The sequence below is a fragment of the Carcharhinus amblyrhynchos genome, chromosome 9 (genome assembly GCF_965287045.1).
Source record: "Carcharhinus amblyrhynchos chromosome 9, sCarAmb.v2.hapA, whole genome shotgun sequence".
Lineage (NCBI taxonomy): Eukaryota > Metazoa > Chordata > Chondrichthyes > Carcharhiniformes > Carcharhinidae > Carcharhinus > Carcharhinus amblyrhynchos.
Genome location: NC_137332.1, coordinates 84840063 through 84860970, shown reverse-complemented (window position 1 = coordinate 84860970; position 20908 = coordinate 84840063). Strand labels below are relative to the sequence as shown.

Here is a 20908-nt window from a genome sequence, read left to right as displayed (position 1 = left end):
TTTGGGAAGAGACAAACAGATTTTAAACTCTTCATTCAGCACAGAAGCTTTCAGCATTTGGATTTGTGTCAATTGTTGTTAAATCTTCTAAAATAAACATTTCCTGTTGAGAACATTATCAGGACCCAAAGCTCAAATCTTCAAATTATAATTGCCACGATCAAAATTGAAACTCCCTCTTCCTGATGTGTGTGACTTTGTATCCAGATTGAAAGTGCCATGTTTTTATCAACACATATTCTTTATCTTAGATAACATTGTCATTTTTCAAAGGTCACTTGCTAAAAGAACTGATTCTCATTGTTCAGTGCGTCCATATCAGATCTCCTGTCCCCAGGCATAAAATAACAATGGTCCTGAAGGGGTTAAATCATTTTCCACAGAATCCCTATCGTGCAGAAGGAGTCCATTTGGCCCATCAAATTTACACCGACAACAATCCCATCCCAGGCCTTATCCCCAGAACCCCACATATTTACCCCACTAATCTCTTGAACCTCCACATCCCGGGACACTAAGGGGTAAAATTTAGCATGGTCAACCAACCTAACCCACACATCTTTGACTGTGAGAGGCAACCGGAGCATCTGGAGAAAACCCACGCAGACACGGGGCGAATGTGCAAACTCCACAGTGACACAAGCCGGGAATCAAACCCACGTCCCTGGAGTTGTGAGGAAGCAGTGTTAACCACTGTGCCGCCTGGTTCTAAGCCATGACTATGCGGTGGGAATAAAAATCTTTGGATCAATTCATAAGAACATAAGAACATAAGAAATAGGAGCCGGAGTAGGCCATCTAGCCCTTCGAGCCTGCCCCGCCATTCAATAAGATCATGGCTGATCTGAAGTGGATCAGTTCCCCTTTCCCGCTTTCTCCCCATAACCCTTAATTCCCTTGTCTATTAGAAATCTATCTACCCGTGACTTAAATAAATTCAACGAAGTAGCCTCCACTAGTTCAATGGGCAGGGAATTCCAGAGATTCACCACCCTTTGAGTGAAGAAGTTCCTCTTCAACTCCGATCTAAACTGCCCCTCTTGTTTTGAGGCTGTGCCCTCTAGTTCTGTTTTCCTTTCTAAATGGAAAGAATCTCTCTACCTCTACCCTATCCAGCCCCTTCATTATCTTGTTAGTCTCTATAAGATCTCCCCTCAGCCTTCTAAACTCTAAAGAGTACAGGCCCAGTCTATTCCATCTCTCTTCATAAGCTAACCCCCACATCTCCGGTATCAGCCCGGTGAATTCTCCGAGTCTCAATGCTGCTGCCAATCTTGTTCCATTTGTGGTTCTCTGGAAATAAAAACACAAGGTCCATTCTGCTCAGGGGAATGGATTCAGCAATCTGAAAGTTTAAGCTGTTGTTGCAAAGAGTTCACTCTGTGTTTGTCTGCAAGAGGCTGCTACAAAGCGATTCATTTTCAACACAGGGAAAAGCTGGTATATCTTTACAGAACAATCAAACTCTGCTTTTTGGACAGAAATCTCAACTCAAACCTCATAACTTCAAACTTTGCTTTGTTTCATTATATTGTCCTTGAATCCAACTCATTATCCACATTGTGAAGCTTCAAATTGCTGAAACTTCACACACAAATGAGAAATTAGGGAAGGAAAGACATGAAAGCTCACACACACAAATTCTTCATTGTACACAAACACACACAAATAGAAAGAGATGTATATTTCCATTCGGATAACAATTATCTGAACAACATTAAACTTTCAGACTTGAAACAAAAAAAACACTCGCAGTGGAGGGGGTGGGAGGAATCTTCAAGACTTCCACCGATAGGGACAATCGAAACAGCCGAAACTCCCATTTCCTCAGTCCCTGCCTGTCACTGCTCATGTTGTAGAGAGTCTGGTTGAGCAGCAGACAGTGCTCAGGGGGAGGAATGGAGTTTGTATCGGGAGATGAAGACCATGGCTTTGATCTTCCCAATGTGTTTCCCAGTGAGCCTGGCTCCTCAGTCCTGACTGCTCTGAGCTGCTGTTCTTTTCACTGATTGGACAGTTATTGTTAGAGATTCAGACCACAGCACAAATCCCCAGTGTCAAAAATAACTGCAAAGACTGTCAGATCGGAAGATTGAAACGTAACCAACAGAGGAAGTGAAAGAAGGAGCTCAGAGCAGCTGGATGTTTGTTACTGAGATGGGAGAAAATGGTGAACCGTGTTCACTACCTCCAATCTCCCAGCACAGAAGGCACAGTGGGATACAGTCAGGAGGGAGTTATCCTGGGAATCCTCAACAACATTCCAGACTCCATGTAGTCTCTCGGTACCGTGTCAAACACGGACAAGGAAACCTCCTCTGGTTACCACATACCGTCCCCCCCTCAGCTGATGAATCAGTTCTCCTCCATGTTGAACACCACTTGGAGGAAGCACTGAGGGTGGTAAGGACACAGAATGTACTCTGGGTGGGGAATTCAATGTCCATCACCAAGAGTTACTCAGTAGCACCACCACACACCGAGCTGGCTGGGTCCTAAAGGACATCGCTGCTAGACTGGGACTGCGGCAGGTGGGGAGGGAACCAACAAGAGGGAGAAACATACTTGACCTCACCCTCACCAACCTGCCTGTTACAGATGGATCTGTCCATGGCAGTATCAGTGGGAGTGACCACCGCACAGTCCTTGTGGAGATAAAATCCCATCTTCACATTGAGGATACCCTCCATCATGTTGTGTGACACTACCACCGTGTTAAATGGGATAGATTTCAAACAGATCAAGCAACTCAAAACTGGGCATCCATGAGGCACTGTGGGCCATCAGCAGCAGCAGAATTGTACTCAACCACAATCTGTAACCTCATGGCCCAGCATATCCCCCACTCTACCATTACCACCAAGCCAGGGGATCAACCCTGGTTCAATGAAGAGTGCAGGAGGGCATGGCAGGAGCAACTGCAGATATACTGAGAAATGAGGTGTTAACCTGGTGAAGCTTCAACACAGGACTGTGTGTCAAACAGCAAGCGATAGACAGAGTTAAACCATCCCACAGCCAATGGATCAGATCAAAGCTCTGCAGTCCATGTCCAGTCGTGAATGGTGGTGGACAATTAAACAAGGAGGAGGAGGATCCACAAATATCCCCATCCTTAATTCTGGAGGAGCTCAGCACATCAGTGCAAAAGATAAAGCTGATACATTTGTGACTGGGTACAGCAGAGACTCTGGGTCCTGATAATATTCCAGCAATAGGCCTGAAGACCTGTGCTCCAGGAGTGTCCGCGCCCCCAGCCAAGCTGTTCCAGTACAGATACAAAACTGGCATTTATCCGGCAATGTGGAAAATTGCCCAGGTATGTCCTGTATATCAAAAAATAGGACAAATCTATTCTGGCCTCTTACCGCCCCAACAATCCACTCTCAATCATCAGTAAAGTGATTGAAAATGTTGACAGTTCTATCGAGCAGCATTTACTCAGCAATAACCTGCTCACTGACACTCAGTTTGTGTTCTGCCAGGGTCACTCAGCTCCTGACCTCATTACAGTTTTGTTTCAAACATGGACAAAAGAGCTGAACTCCAGAGGTGAGGTGAGAGAGACTACCCTTAACATCAAGGCAGCATTTGAGTAAACGTGGCATCAAGGTGTCTCAGTTCTGGACGTAGAACATAGAACATTACAGCGCAGTACAGGCCCTTCGGCCCTCGATGTTGCCTCATTACAGGAAGGATGTGGAAGCTACAGAAAGGGTGCAGAGAGATTTACAAGGATGTTGCCTGGATTGGGAAGCATGCCTTATGAGGATAGGTTGAGGGAGCTCGGCCTTTTCTCCTTGGAGAGATGAAGGATGAGGGGTGACCTGATAGAGGTGGATAAGATGTTCAGAGGTATTGTTCAAGTGGATAGTCAGAGGCTTTTTCCCAGGGCTGAAATGATTGCCACAAGAGGACACAGGTTTAAGGTGCTGGGGAGTAGGTACAGGGGAGATGTCAGGGGTAAGTTTTTCACTCAGAGAGCGGTTGGCGCATGGAATGGGCTGCTGGCAACGGTGGTGGAGGCGGATTCGATAGGGTCTTTTAAGAGACTTTTAGATAACTACATGGAACTTTGTAAGATAGAGGGTTATAGGTAAGCCTAGTAATCTCTAAGGTAGGGACATGTTCGGCACAGCTTTGTGGGCCGAAGGGCCTGTAGTGTGCTGTAGTTTTTCTATGTTTCTATTTTTCTAAGGAGCCCCAGTTGGAATCAAAGGGAATCGGGGGCAAAGTGTCTGCTGGTTGAAGTCATAGCCAGCACAAAGGAAGGTGGTTGTGGTTATAGGATTTCAGTCAGAGATTGCGCAAATTCCTCAGTGTCCTAGACTCAAGAATCTTCAGCTGCTTCATCAATAACCTTCCCTCCATCATAAGGTCAGAAGTGGGGATGTTCGCCAATGATTGCACAATGTTCAGCACCGTTCACAACTCCTCAGATATTGAAGCAGTCCATATCCAAATGCAGCAAGACCTGGACAATATCCAGACTTGGGCTGACAACTGGCAAATAACAATAATACCACAGAAGTGCCAAGCAATGACTATCTCCAACAAAAGAGAATTTTAACATCTCCCCTTGACATTCAATGGCATTACCTCACGAAATCCTCCACTTTAAACATTCTGGTGGTTACGATTGACTAGAAATTTAACTGGACTAGTCATATAAATACTATGGTACAACACTAGGTCAGTAGAGAGGAGTACTGTGAAGAGTAACCCACCTCCTAACTCCCCAAAGCCTGTCCACCAGCTACAATGCACAAGTTAGTTGTGTGATGGAATACTTTCCACTTGCCTGGAAGAATGCGGTTCCAAGAACTCTCAAGAAAACTGCCATCATCCAGAACAGAGCAGCCCCAGCTGATTGGCACCCCTTCCACAAACATTCCACCACCTTCAAACATTGGCAGCCGTGTGTACTATCTACAAGATGCCCTGCATGAATTCACCAAGTTTCCTGAGGCAGCACCTTCGAAACCACTGACCAGTTCATCTGTAAAGGCAAAAGCAGCAGGTCCCGGGGAACACCATCACCTGGAGGTTCCCCTCCAAGTCAGTCAACATCCTGATTTGGAAATATATCACCGCTCCTTCACTGCTGCTGGGTAAAAGTCCTGGGACTCCCTCCCTAACAGCACTGAGGGTATACCTACACCAAATGGTCTGCTGCGGTTCAAGAAGGCAGCTCACCACCACCACCCCCTCAAGGACAATTAAGAAATGGTAATAAATGTTAACATAGCCACTGACACACACCCCCGACAAACAAATAAACTTAAAAAAAATCCTATATTACTCGATGCCCCATTGTGTGTGTTGAAATCTGAATCCTGTCAGCAGGATATTTGACTGTAGGAACCTTCACCACTGTGGCCAATTCTGCTTCCCCCAAAATCCACAAAGAATCTGAATTTATATAGCACCTCATCGTACAACACAGCTAAAGGTGTTTCAGAGTTGCAGTCAGAGGAATAGGAGGAAGGGCTGGGGGTCTTTAGGAAGAGAGAGGCTTGAGTGAAAGGATGGAGTTTGATGGGGTGAGAGACATGCAGAGGAGGAGGGATTAAGAATGCGAGATCAAGGTGCAGGGCCTGGGTGTCTGAAGGTTCTGCTGTCAATGGTGGGATGAAGGAAGCAGCGATGGGCAGGAGAGCAGAATCAGAAGATGGAAGGTGAGGGAAGGAATGAGAATGTACAGCAGGACGCAGAGTTAGGGAGGGGTGACACCATGGAGGGAACTGGAGCACAGTGAAGTACTGTGTGCAATTTTGGTTCCCTTATTTGCGAAAGGATATATTGGCCTTGGAGGGAGTACAGAGAAGGTTCATCAGGTTGATCCTGGTGATGAGGGGGTTAGTTTATGAGGAGAGATTGAGTAGATTGGGCCTGTACTCGTTGGAGTTTAGAAGGCTGAGGGGTGACCTTATAGAGACATATAAGATGATGAAGGGGCTGGATAGGGTAGACGTAGAGAGATTCTGTCCACTTAGAAAGGTAACAAGAACTAGAGGACATAGCCTCAAAATAAGGGGGAGTCAGTTTAGAACAGAGTTGAGGAGGAACTTCTTCTCTCAGAGGGTAGTGAGTCTCTGGAATTCTCTTCCCATTGAAGCAGTGGAGGCTACCTCGTTGAATATGTTTAAGTCACAGGTAGATAGATTCCTGATCAGTAAGGGAATTAAGGATTATGGGGAGAAGGCGGGTAAGTGGAACTGAACCACTATCAGATCAGCCATGATCTTATTGAATGGCGGGGCAGACTCGAGGAGCTAGATGGCCTACTCCTGCTCCTATTTCTTATGTTCTCACAAAGTCAGGGGTGATAGGTCAGTGAGGTCAGGGGGATTGTTGGAACAACACTTGTGTGACTCTAATGTATACTGGTCCCCACTGGAGGGTGTTTATTTATATATTTTAAAGTTTAAAGTTTAAAGTTTGGTGGCACGGTGGTTAGCACTGATGCCTCACTGTGCCAGGGACCCAGCTTCGATTCCTGGTTTGGGTCACTGTCTGTGTGGAGTTTGTATGTTTCTCCCCGTATCTGCGTGGGTCTCCTCTGGGTGCTCTGGTTTCCTCCCACAATCCAAAGACATGCTGGTTAAGTGCATTGGCCATGTTAAATTCTCCCTCTGAGCGCAGTGTGGCAACTAGAGGATTTTCACAGTAACTTCATTGCAGTGTTAATGTAAGCTCACTTGTAACTAATAAATAAATAAAACTTTAAAAAGATCAAATGTTATGACAAAAGATATGAGCTGATGGTGTGTGGGTAACATATTAGCATTGATAGAGGATTGATTAGTTCACAGATACCAGAAAGAGGGGATAAATGATTGTTTTGGGGTTGGGGAGCTGTAATTAGTGGAGTTCTGGAACAATCAGTGCTGGGACCACAACTATTCACAATCCATATCAATGACTTGGATGAAGGGAATGAATGGAACTAATGTCCCAGTGACACTAAGATAGGTGGGAAAAGTAAGTTACCAAGAGGAGGTAGAGAGTCTGCAAACAGATAGGGACAGAGGAAGTGAGTGGCTAAACATTTGCAGTACAACCTGGGTAAATGTGAAGGTGTCCACTCTGGCAGGAAGAATAGAAAAGCAGTAAACTATTGAAATGGAGAGAGATTGTACAACTCGGTGCGACAGAGGGATCTGGCTGTCCTGGGACATCAATCACAACAAGTTAGTCTGCAGCTCCAGCAAGTGATTAGGAAAACAAATGGAATGTTGGTGTTTATTACAAGGAGAATGGAATATAAAAATAGGGAAGTTTTACTGCAGCTGTACAGGGTCTCGGTGAAACCACATCTGGAATACTGTCTACAGTTTAGGTCTCCTTATTTGAAAAAGGATATCATTGTGTTAGAAACTGTTCAGAGAAGATTCACCCGACACATTCCTGGGGTGAGGGGTTATCTTATGAAGAAAAGTTGGACAGGGTGGGCCTGAACCCATTGGAGTTTAGAAGAATGAGAGGTGATCTTATTGAAACATATCAGATTGTGAGGGGACTGACAGAGTGGATACCGGGAGGATGGTGCCTCTTCTGGGGAAATGAATAGACAGAGGGACAACTGAGAAAGAAAGTGAGAGAGGAAGAGAGACAGAAAGAGCGGTAGGGAAAGACAGCAGAGGAGAGAGAGAAAGACAGGGAGACAGACGGAGAGAGAGTGAGGGGCAGACACTGACGCGTACATATGGAGGGACTGAGCGAGACTGAGACTGAGAGACAAATATACGGAGAGTGAGAGAAAGAGACCTAGGGACAGATGTCGAGAGACTGCTAGAGACAGTAACTGAGGGGCAGATGTTGAAAGACTGAGAGATACAGAGACTGAGAGAGACAGAAACTGTGGGAATGTGAGAGGCAGAGATGAGGGGCAGAGACTGAGGGGCAGATATTGAGAGGGAGAGAGAGTGAGTGAAAGAGACGGCGAGCGACGGCAAAATATCGATAGAGTGAGAGAGGCAGAGAGGGTGGAAGAGAGAAGAAGAGGAAGTGACAGGTGCTGACGTGGTTTCTCTGCGTCAGACCATTTGCAAACTGAGGAACAGGCAGTGAGACTCTCACAGGCTGCAGCTTTATAAAGCAGAGCCCAGTGAAGGGAGAGTTTATCAGTAACCAGGCACAGGGACACGAGCACACACCATGATTTCAGCCATCCAGCTGCTCTGGCCTCTGGCATTCTGCATCGCAGGTACAAATCTCTCTCCTTCCACCTTGAATATTTCCCTGCTCTCCATTTCAATCCAATTCTCCTGACTTGTGATTGAAGGGAAAATGCTGAAAGGAGAGGAACAGTCAGTGTCTCCAACAATATCTCATTGTACAGCCTCTTTCTGTGACAGTTCTTACTTCACTCTGTTTCTCTATTACCCCTCAGGTATCAGTGGAGAAATCATCATGACCCAGTCTCCCCTGGTGCTGTCAGTGAGCCTGGGCCAGACCGCCATCATCACCTGTACGGCCAGTCAATCTGTCAGTCGCTATGTTGCTTGGTACCAACAGCGAGAAGGACAGAAACCGGCTCTGCTGATCTATTCTGGAAGCGATCGATTCACAGGAGTATCCGACCGATTCACCGGCAGTTACCAATCCAACACATTCACCCTGACAATCAGCAATGTTCAGAATGAGGATGTCGCTGATTATTACTGTCAGCAACATAACAGCAAACCCTACACAGTGATACAGAGCCTTACAAAAACCCCAATACACACAGCACCACCTCCTGTACTGACACATCCCACAGTTTTATATAATATGTAATAATGGACACACAGTCCCACCTCCTGTACTGACACATCCCACAGTTTTATATAATATATAATAATGGACACACAGTCCCACCTCCTGTACTGATACATCCCACAGTTTTATATAATATATAATAATGGACGCACAGTCCCACCTCCTGTACTGACACATCCCACAGTTTTATATAATATATAATAATGGACACACAGTCCCACCTCCTGTACTGACACATCCCACAGTTTTATATAATATATAATAATGGACACACAGCACCACCTCCTGTACTGACACATCCCACAGTTTTATATAATATATAATAATGGACACACAGCACCACCTCCTGTACTGACATATCCCACAGTTTTATATAATATATAATAATGGACACACAGCACCACCTCCTGTACTGACACATCCCACAGGTTTATATAATATATAATAATGGACACACAGTCCCACCTCCTGTACTGACACATCCCACAGTTTTATACAATATATAATAATGGACACACAGTCCCACCTCCTGTACTGACACATCCCACAGTTTTATACAATATATAATAATGGACACACAGTCCCACCTCCTGTACTGACACATCCCACAGTTTTATATAATATATAATGAACACAAGAAAGGAAACTGAACAAATTATTTGCACTGTCCACTACACACTCCAGTCCCTGTGGTGTCCACCGCTCACTGAAGGCCTTGAGTTTCCCTCTTACTCTCCATGTCCACATATGAAGAGCAGCTGAAAGATTTATCATCTCAAATTAGAATTCTCAACTCTCCCAACAAAACACAGAAATATTGAGAGAAACAGAGAGAGAGAAAGAGTGAGAGAGAAAAAGTGAAAGAAAAAGATGAGTGAGTGAGTGAGTCAGAGACAGAGGTTTTTGTACAGCTCCTCCACTGGAAGCTGTCAGTGTGCTTTACGTTCGCTAAAGGAACCAAACTCAGACTGAGTAAGTAAAGCCCAATCCTCCGTTATTAACCCTTTCAATGCTGAAACTTTCTCAAACACAAATACTGAATAGTTGAAGGTGTTAGTGAGGAAGCTGCAGTCAATAAAATGGTTGATTGAAGAGCACTGTGTAGAACAGGGAGTCCAGCTGTATTTCTTTCCTTCCATTTCCCCCTTTAAGCAGCAAGATATAAGTAAGCAGCTTTTACCCACCGTGTGGAGGAGATCTGGACGTTTGCAGACTGTGTTCACATTCCTGCAGCATGGAGTGAAATCACTCTCTAGACTCCTGTCAGTCTCAGTGTGACACACACAGGCAGAGTTTGATGTGAAGTTGAACTCTCTGTCTCACTCTCTGATATAACTGATCACAGCAGCAGCACAGTCAGACACCGAGGTGCCACCTGCCCCAGCTTTCACTCTGCTCTCTCCACTCCCTGCTTATCTCTTGCTGAAGTTCTGATGACAAACAGCCACAGCAGGGCTCACAATCCAGTGGCTTCAGTGTTCCAGGCTTTTGGGGAGACTCTCTGTTACTTTCTCTTTGGGATGAGTTCAATCCAATATTTATCCCGGGTCCAACATCACTGAAAATGCTGATTGTTCTCATTGCTGTGTGTGGGATCTTGCTGTGTACATGTTGTGACCAGTCCTCAGACTGGGTCCCTCATTTGTTAACTTCCTGAATGGGATTCCAATTTTGTTTTCCTCTGGGTGAGGATTAATGGCAGCATTGCTAATCACTATATCTACGTGCCGCCTCTTTTAATTTTTTAAGAGTTATTTTAACCAGGTTTTCTTGAATAAGTTCATTAGTTACTAAATAGCTGAGAAAATAGTAAACATGTGAAACGCACACAGTCATGCACTGACTCGAAATGAAAAGTTAAAAGTCCAGATAGAAGTTTAAAAATATAAATCTGTCTTTGTCTTGTCAGTGAGTGTGGAGGGTGGGATGTTGCAGCCATTAAGTTAAGTGATTCCGGTCGAGCTGTCTTTGGTATTTTAGCAGTTCGTTTGGAGACTCTGGGTTCTGCAGGGTTGTTGGATCACTGTCCACTTTCCTTTAGATGGTGACATCTGCTGAACTTTCCCCCAGTGACACAGAGAAATCCTTTGTCTGTTTGTCTTTTGCTGGGGTGACTGGGCTGTGTCTCCTTGTTTCTGTCTCAGTCACATTCTGTCACCCCAGCACCAGTACACACAGCTCAGGGATACAGTTGGATTTTTAACCCATTTCCCTGTTGTTTCCTGAAATGTAACAAACAAACACGTCTTTCACCCAGAGTCAGTTTACTTTGAACTCAGACCATTTCCACATTCTGGGATATAACTCAACAGGAGATGGGTTTTGGATTCTGCTGAGATGTGACAATCAGTCTCCATTGTCTCCGTAACCACAGGAGATTAAAGTTCAGTTTTAGGCATTTTTTTCCACCTGCATTTCTGTTTCCTGTTTGAAGAAGTCCCTGACACCTTTCAGGTGTGATATTCCATCTTCTCTCGGGTCTGGTCAGTCAAATATAATCCACATTGGAATTTTCCAGAAGTTGGTCACTTTACATTCTCGGCCATCTTGGCTCAGTCATCGTGTCATAGAGCTTTACAGAACACAAAGAGGCCCTTCAGCCCATCTGTTCTCTGCTGGTCATCAAGCACTGACCTATTCTCTTCCCATTTTCCAGCACTTGGTCCGTAGCCTTGTATGCTTTGGAATTTCAAGTGCTTATCTAAATGCTACTTGAATGAACTCCTGCCTCTACCACCCTTTCAGGCAATGAGTTCCAGATTCCCACGCGTCCTCTGGGTGAAAAGGTGTTCCTCCAATCCCTCAAACTCTTCTGCTTCTAAAATTAAATCCGTTGCCCCCCAGTTATTGAATCTTCTGCTAAAAGGGGAAAAATTTCTTTGTATCTACTTTATGTCTCTATGGCTGTAAATTGATAGAGGGGAGTGTGCAGCGGGACCTGGGTGTCCTTGTGCACCAATCACTGTCGGTAAGGATGCAGGTACAGTAGACAGTAAAGAAGGCAAATGGCACGTTGGCCTTCATTGCGAGAGGTTTCGAGTACAGGAGCAGAAATGTGTTGTTGCAAACATACAGGGCCTTGGTGAGCCACACCTCGAGTATTGTGCGCAGTTTTGGTCTCCATTTCTGAGGAAGGATGTTCTTGCTCTCGAGGAAGGGCAGGCTAATTCTTGGGATGGTTGGACTGATGTGTGAGGAGAGATTGACGAGGTTAGGATTATTTTCGCTGGAGTCCAGGCAAATGAGGGGGTATCTCATAGAGGCTTATAAAATTCTAACAGGTCTGGACAGGATAGATACGGGGAGAATGTTCCCGATCGTTAGAGAGTCCAGAACCAGTCGCAGCCTGAGGATTCAGGGTAGACCATTTAGGAGGGAGGTGAGGAGACATTTCTTCACCCAAAAAGTGATGAGCCTGTGGAATTCATTACCATAGGAAGTAGTTGATGCCAAAACATTGAATGTATTCGGGAGGTGACTGGATATGGCACTTGGGGTGAATGGGATCAAAAGTTATGGGGAAAAAGCAGAATTAGGTTATTGAGTTGGATGATCAGCCGTGATCGTAATGAAAGGTGGAGCCGGCTCAAAGGGCCAAATGGCCTCCTCCTGTTCCTATCATCTATGTTTCAGTGTCCACGTTTCCACATCTTCACAATTCTGTATTGTTGCAGTTATACAGGGCCTTGGTGAGGTCACACTGGGAATATTGTGCACAGTTTCGTTCTCCTTGTCTGAGGAGTGACGTTCTTGCTTTACATGGAGTGCAGAACAGGTTTATCAGACTGAATTCTGCGATAGTGGGACTGGTATATGAGGAGAGATTGAATTATTTAAAGTTTATATTCGCTGGAGTTTAGAAGAATGAGGGGGGAAACTCAAAGAAACCTATACAATTCTGAAAGGTTAGGGGGATTAGTCAGCTAAATACATGGGGTTATGGGTAAGAGTCAATGCAGACTCGATGGACGGAATGGACTCTGCATGCACTTTCGGGATTCTGTGATTCCGTGTCTGTGCTGGCCACCATGCACCTATCTATTCTAGAACAAAGAACCAAGAACAACACAGCACGGGAAACAGGCCCTTCGGCCCAATGAGCCCACGCCGCCATTTTAACATTATGAGTGCCCTCCTCTACCCATGACCTTTGTCTACACCTATTGGAGAAGATTGAGGGAAGACTAATTTAGGGACAATTTGTTACACCAATCAGCCTAAGAGCACGTTTTTGGGATGTGGGAGGAAACCGGAGCACCCGGAGAAATCCCACGCAATCGCGGGAAGAATGTGCAAACTCCCACAGACACCGGCCCAAATCCATGTGTCTGCACAGCAAACAGTGATAGTCACTGAGCTGTCATGTTGCCCGTCAGATGGCCCAGTTTAAATGTACACTAACCATTTTCCAGCGCTTGATCCGTTGCCTTGTATGCTTTGCAATTTCAAGTGCTCATCTAAATGTATCTTAAATGTTGCGAACGTTCCCACCTCCACCACCCTTTCAGGCAGTGAGTTCCAGATTCCCAACACCCTCTGGGTGAAAATATTTCCCTCAAGACTCTCAAAATGTGCTGTCTCTATAATTAAGGGAAATGGTTCCTTGTATCTGTCTTATTGCAGTTACAGTAAGATGTCGATATGCGCAATCTCCTTGGAGATTCTCTCCACTCGGAGCCACAGTGTCGACGGTAGCCATGATATGGAGATGCCGGTGTTGGACTGGGGTGTCCAATGCCGCCATCTCCACATCATTGCTGCAGTTATACAGAACCTTGGTGAGGCCACACTGGGAATATTGTTCGCAGTTTTGGTCTCCTTCTCTGAGGAAGGATGTTCTTGCAACAGAGGGAGCACAGCAAAGGTTTACCAGACTGATTCCCGGGATAATGGACTGATGTAGGAAGAGAGATTGTTTTGATTAAGGTCATATTCGCTGCAGTTCAGATGAATGAAGGGAATCACTTCGAAACCTATAAAATTGTAACAGGACTGGAAATGGCAGATGCAGGAAGGATGTTCCCAATGGTGGGACTGTCCGTGGTGGGTTCCAGAGGTGACAATCTGAGGATACGGAGTAAACCTTTTAGGACTGAGGTGAGGAGAAATTTCTTCACCCAGAGAGGGGTAAACCTGTGGAATTCACTATCACAGAAAGCAGTTGAAGCCAAAATATTGTACGTTTTCAAGAAGGAGATTTAGCTCTTGGGGTGAATCGGATCAAAGGATTTGGAGGTAAAGCAGGATCTGGCTGTTGATTGGATAATCAGCCATGATCATGAAGAATAGTAGAGTGGCCTCCTCCATCTCCTATTTTCTGTGATTCTATGCAGACCAGCATTTATTACCCATCCCTAATTGCCCTGGTGAAGACGGTGCTGAGGTGGTGGAATAACAAGAACAAAGAACAACCCAGCACGGGAAACAGGCCCTTCGGTCCAACAAACCCGTGCTGCCATCTTAACAAAGCATTCTCCTACACCTACCTTGCCCCCTGTGTATGCTAATGGTACCCCTATTGTAACCAGATTCAGGGGAGAATAGTGTAGGGTCAATTTGGTACACCAATCAGCCCAAGAGCACATCTTTGGGGTGTGGGAGGAAACCGGAGCACCCGGAGGAAACCCACGCAACCACAGGGAGAATGCACAAACTCCCACAGACACTGGCCCAAATCCATGTATCTGCACAGCTAGCAGTGATAGTCACTGAGCTGTTGTGGTGCCCATCTGCTGGTCCAGGTTTAAGCGCACACCACAACGTGAAGTTCTAGGCCAGTCTCGAAACATCCAAGAGCAGCCCACACACGACCCACCATGTGCATGCCCCTCATTTGACAACAAGGTGGACCGACACACCTGCGGATTAAAAGAGACAAAACATTAACATGTAGTATTACATTTCCAGTATCGTCCCGAGGCTCTGACCCTTTTTAAAAGCGTTGCCTATAACCCTCCATCCCTGTGTCACTCATGTGCCTATCTAAGTAAACCTTAAACAAGTCCAGCGTGCCTGCCTCCACCACCTTACTTGGTAGCGCATTCCATACCCCCACGACCCTCTGTGTGAAAAACCTCCCTCTAGTATCCAAATTATACTTCTCCCCCCTCACCCTTAGCTCATGACCTCTCGTGATATTTTTCTCCAATCTAGGAAAAAGCCTGCCACTGTTGACTCTATCTATACCCTTCATTATTTTATACACCTCTATCAGAACCCCCCTTAATCTCCGTCTTTCTAAGGAGAAAAGCTCCAGTTTACCCAATCTTTCCTCATATCCCAGTCCTTCCATACCAGGCAGCATCCTGGTAAACCTCCTCTGCACTCTCTCCAGGGTCTCCACGTCCTTCCGGTAGTAAGGTGACCCTTCCACGACTACTCTCTGTCTCCTGTTGCCTAGCCAGTTTGCAATCCATCTAGATACCTGTCCCTGTATCTAATGTGCTTTAACCTTTTCTACCAGCCTACTGTAAGGGACTTTGTCAAACGCCTTACTGAAATCCATATAGATCACATCAACGGCTCGCCCATCGTCAACCGTTTTTGTCACCTCCTCAAAAAATTCTACCAGATTCGTAAGGCAAGACCTCCCCTGAACAAAGCCATGTTGCGTATCCCTAATCAGATTGCAATGTTCCAAATGCTTATACATCCTATCCCTAAGAATTTTTTCCAATAATTTTCCTACCACCGATGTCAAACTCACTGGTCTATAATTACCAGGGTTATCCCTACTGCCTTTTTTAAACAGCGGTACCACATTAGCTACCCTCCAGTCCTCTGGGACCTCACCTGTGTCCAAAGAAGAGACAAAGATTTGCGTCAGAGGCCCAGCAATTTCACCTTTCACCTCCCTAAGCAGCCTGGGATAAATGCCATCAGGCCCTGGAGCTTTATCCGTTTTTATGCTACCTAAAAACCCTAACACTTCCTCCCTCGTAATGGATATCTCCTTCAACTGATCTACAGCTCCCTCCAAGACATTACAAGACACCAAACCCCTCTCCTTCGTGAATACCGACACAAAGTATTCATTCAGGATCTCCCCCATTCCCTCAGACTCGATACATAGCTCCCCTCCTTTGTCCCTAAGAGGACCTATTTTCCCTCTAACCACCCTCTTGTTCCTAATAAAGGAGTAAAATGCCTTTGGATTTTCCTTAATCCTATCAGCCAAAGCCATTTCATGCCCCCTTTTCACCCTTCTAACTCCCCTTTTTAGCTCCCTCCTGCTCTCTCTATATTCCTCCAGCGCTCTCTCTGTTCCCAGTTGACGGAGTTGAGGAGGAACTTCTTCACTCAAAAGGTGGTGAATCTCTGGAATTCTCTGCCTGTTGAAGTGGTGGAGGCTGCCTCGCTAAATATTTTTAAGACGTGGGTTGATGGGTTGATAAGAGAGGGGATTAAGGGTTATGGGGAGAGGGCGGGAATGTGGAACTGAGACACGACAGATCAGCCATGATCTAATTGAATGGCGGGGCAGGCTCGAAGGGCTAGATGGCCTACTCCTGCTCCTATTTCTTATGTTCTTATGTTATGTTCTTATGTTTAGACCTAACATATGCCACTCTCTTCTTCCTGACCAAGTCCTTAATATCCCCTGTAATCCAGGGCTCTCTAATCCTGCCTTTCCCATCCTTCCTCTTTACTGGCACATGTCTTTCCTGCAACATTATCAGTTTGCCCTTGAAAGCCTCCCACTTGCCAACCGTGGACTTGCCCGCTAACAACCCCTCCCAATCAGTGTCCTTCAGCTCCTTCCTAATCCGGCTATAGCTCGCCTTCCCCCAGTTCAGCACCCTCCCCTTCGGACAGCACTCATCCCTTTCCATTTTTATCCTAGAGTAGACAGACTTGTGATCACTGATAGCCACAAGTTCTCCGACTGCAACCTCAACCACCTGCCCCGGCTCATTACCCAAAACTAAATCCAGTATAGCCCCCTCCCTAGTCGGGCTCCAAGGACCCTTCCAGCACACATTTTACAAATTCCTCCCCATCCGTATCCCCAGCTCTAGGCACCTTCCAATCCACTCCAGGAAGATTAAAGTCACCCACTACAACCACCCTATTCTTTCTGCACCTATCTAAAATGTCTTTACAAAGACCTTCCTCCACTGCCCTTGGGCTGTTGGGTGGCCTATAGTACACCCCTAGCATAGTAATCGCTCCCTTCCTATTCCTCAACTCCACCCACAGCGACTCGACCCCTAACTCCTCCATATTATCCTCCCTCTGCACTGCTGTGATGTGCTCCTTTACTAACAACGCCACCCCACCACCTCTCTTCAACCCTTCTCTGTCACACCTAAAACACTTATACCCAGGAACATTCAGCTGCCAGTCCTGCCCTTCCTTTAACCACATCTCCATCACTGCCACCACATCTAAATTCCTCACGAACATCAAGGCCCTAAGCTCATCCGTTTTACCCATTACACTCCTCGCATTAAAACAGACGCAGTCCAACCCTCCAGGCCCACTCGGATCCTCATTTCCCCTGATAATTTTCCTTTCAACCAAACCTACCCTGTCACCCAACTTGCTCCCGATCCCAGTGCCTAATGAGCTATCATTCTCATCCCCACCAGTTCTACTCTCATGAGTATCAGCCCTACCTGCTCAAGCTTTCCTCATAAGACAATCCCTTACTCGGTGAAATCAGCCTCGTGAACCTTCTCTAAGCTCTTTCCAATGGTACTATATACTTACTTGGGTAAGGAGACCAAAAGTGTTGACAATATTCCAGGTGTGATCTTTCCAACATGCTGTTCAGCTGTAGTAAGACATCCCTACTTCTTAACTCATCCTCAGTGGGATGAAGAACAACATTCCATTTGCCTAATTTCTTGCTGTTCCTGGATGCAAAGACACCCAGATCACTTGATAGAATTTCTCCAGTTTACTAGTATTCTGCTCTATCCGCCTTCCAAAGTGGACAACCTCACATTTTCCCGCATTATTCTCCATCTGTCAATGTTTTCCCATTCACTGAATCTTTCTCTATTCCTTTTCAGACTCTGTATCCTCCTCACAACTTGCATTTCTACTCATAAATTTATCATCAGCAAATTTAGTGACAATCCTCTCATTCCCTTCATCCAGCTCATTAATACAGATTGTAGAGTTAAACCCCAAACAACAAACGTCTTCCTTTGTGCCAGGTATAACTCCAAGCAGCGGAGAGTTTCCTCCCTAATTCCCATCGATTCCAGTTTTGCTTGGCCTCCTTGATACCACACTTAGTCAAATACTGCCGAGACGTTAAGGGCAGTCACTCTCACCTCATCTCTGGAGTTCAGCTCTTTTGTCCATGTTTGAACCAAGGCAAACATGGACAAAGGCAAACATGGACCAAGGCAAACAGGGTCACTCAGGAACTGAGTGACCCTGCTGGAACCCAGAGTCAGGGTCAATGGGCAGGTTATTGCAGAGTAAGTGCTGTTTGATATCGCTGTAGATATGTTCAGATCACATTGCTAACAATCAAGATTAGACTGAAGGGACGGGTATTGTGCAGATTGGATTTGTCTTATGTGGACAATTCATAACCAGGCAATTTCCCACATTGCCAGGTTGATGCCAATGTTGTACCTGCACTGGAACAGCTTGGTCAAGGGCATGGAATGTTCTGGAGCACTAGTCTGCAGGACATCCGGAGGAGGTTGAGATGGATCATCCACTCGGCACTTGTGGCTAAAAGTTGTTGCAAATTTGTCAGCCTTATCTTTTGGACTTTTGTGCTGGGCTCCTCCATCATTGAGGATGGGGATATTTGTGAACCTCCTCCTCCAGTGAGTTGTTTAATTGTCCACCACCATTCACGGCTGGATGTGACAGGACTGCAGAGCTTAGATCTGATCCATTGGTTGTGGGATGGTTTAACTCTGTCTATCACTTGCTGCTTCTGCTGTTTGGCACACAGTCTCTGTGTTGTAGCTTCACCAGGTTAACACCTCATTTTTCAGTATGTCTGTTGTTGCTCCTGCCATGTCCTCCTGCACTCTTCATTGAACTGAAAGCAGCAGAGAATCCACAGAAACAGACTGATGCTTCAAATCCCACTCCTGAGATGGTGGTGACAGGTGCTATAGAAATGTAAGTCTGTCTTTGAGCTTGGGGATTCATGATCCTCGCCCATTGTCCGCACACTCGCACCCTCCAGGGGTCATGGGGTCATTCGGAGCAGTGACCCTGTCTGACCCCTGGACACTGAGACTAATTCTAGCCTCACCCTTGACCTCAGCCCAGTGCTGGGCAGTAAGGTTTGAAATGAAATCTAGAAGCTTCTACACCAGCCAATGGGAATCCTGTGTGAAGTGTGTTGATCCAAGTCTGCTCCAATGTTCTGGGATAAAGTTCTCCTGATCTGTGTGTGATCTGAGGTTTGTTGATGTTCAACCTGTTTCCCCCAGACAGACTGAGCAATAGTTCCAGCTTCCTGATTGGTTAACATTCTGTTAAAGGGACAGTGTGTTTTTAAATACTCTCACTATTAACCATTTCAGTGCTGAATTTGTAGTAACCTTCTTTCCAAATGTTTCAGTTACATTGTAAAATGATTTAACCAGCTTAAAATCAAACCTTTAAAGTCACACACTGAACTAATTTGAAATCGAATGTGCCACTTTCCCTTGGATTCCATCAGCTTTTAATTTTAAACAGCATTATCCATCCTCCAGTCCACCCACACCACACCTGTAGCCAGAGAGGATTGGAAAATAATGGTCAGAGTCTCTGCTATTTCTTCCCTTGCTTCACTTGGTATCCTGGGATACATTTCATCCGGCCCTGGGAATTTCTCCATTTTAACCATTTCAGTGCTGAATTTGTAGTAATGTTTTACAAATATTTCAGTAACATTGTAAAATGATTCAACCAGCTTCAAGTCAAACCTTTACCCCCAGACACTGAACTACTTTGAAACCCACTTTGTCACTTTCCCTCGGATCCCATCAGCTTCTAATTTTCAACAGCGGTACAGCATTACCCATTCTCTGGTCCTCCCACCCTACAACTGTGGTCAGAGAGGGGATTGGAAAATTATGGTCAGAGTCTCTGCTATTTCTTCCCTTGCTTCCCTTCGCATCCTGGGATACATTTCACCCGGGCCTGGGCATTTCTCCACTTTCAAAAATGATAAGTATATTAATACCTCCTCTCTCACTAACATTACCCATCAATTATTTCACAATCTCTCTCCTTCTGAAATACAATGTCAGATTTGTCCCTCTTATTTGTAATATCTAATATAAATTGTTCATTCAGAACCATCTCTGTGCCTTTCCCCTCCACACACAAGTTACCTTTTTGCTTTCTAACCAGCCCTATTCATTTCTTAGTTATCCTCTTTGCAATATCCCATGCTATTGCTTTGTGTGAATATATTTCTATCTCCAGCTCAAATATCCTCCCACTGCTCTGAAACTGATTACCTTCAAGTCGCTGTTTCTGGTTCATTTTGGCAAATTCCAGTTTAATGAAATTGGCCTTTCCCCAATTTAAAACTTTTACCCTTGATCGATCTTTCCTCTTTTCCATAACGACTCTAAATCGTTAACTTTATGATGATCAGTGTTACCCAAATGTTCCCCCACCGTTACAACTTCCAGCGACCCAGATTTGTTCCCTAAAACTACCCAAAACTGCCCCTTCTCTTCTTGGGATTGTTCCGTACTGGTTAAAAAAGTTCCCTGGAATAGATTTTCAGAATTGTGCAACGTTGAAACATTAACATTGATTTGATCCCAGTTAATATTCGGGATGTTGAAAGCCTGAAAATGACAGTGATTAAAATTCCTTCTCTTCTCTTCCAGCCCGTGAGAATTCACAACCCACACTGACCCTGCTGCCCCCCTCCCCGGAGGAGGTCAAGACCAAGGGCACTGCCACCCTGGTGTGCCTTGCCGATCACTTCTATCCTGATGAGGTGGAGGTGAAGTGGAAGAAGGATGGTGCAGCCATTTCCAACGGGGTTCAGACCAGCAACTACCTGCGAGCTTCGGACAACACCTACAGCGTCAGCAGCCTGCTGACCCTCTCTGGCTCTGACTGGGAGTCCAACGCTCGCTTCTCCTGTGCCCTCACCCACGTGAGCCTCTCCTCTCCCCTCAGCAAGAGTGTCAGGAGTTCAGAATGTGCCTAG

The 20908-nt window shown here is 45.5% G+C and overlaps 1 gene segment (V, D, J or C); it reads left to right on the top strand.

The window, feature by feature from the left end:
• Window positions 1-8160: 8160 nt before the first annotated feature.
• Window positions 8161-20908, top strand: LOC145348457 (Ig kappa chain V region Mem5-like). The segment is given in 4 exon segments: window positions 8161-8209; window positions 8396-8697; window positions 9690-9735; window positions 20580-20908. Coding segments are annotated over 4 exon segments (726 nt in total).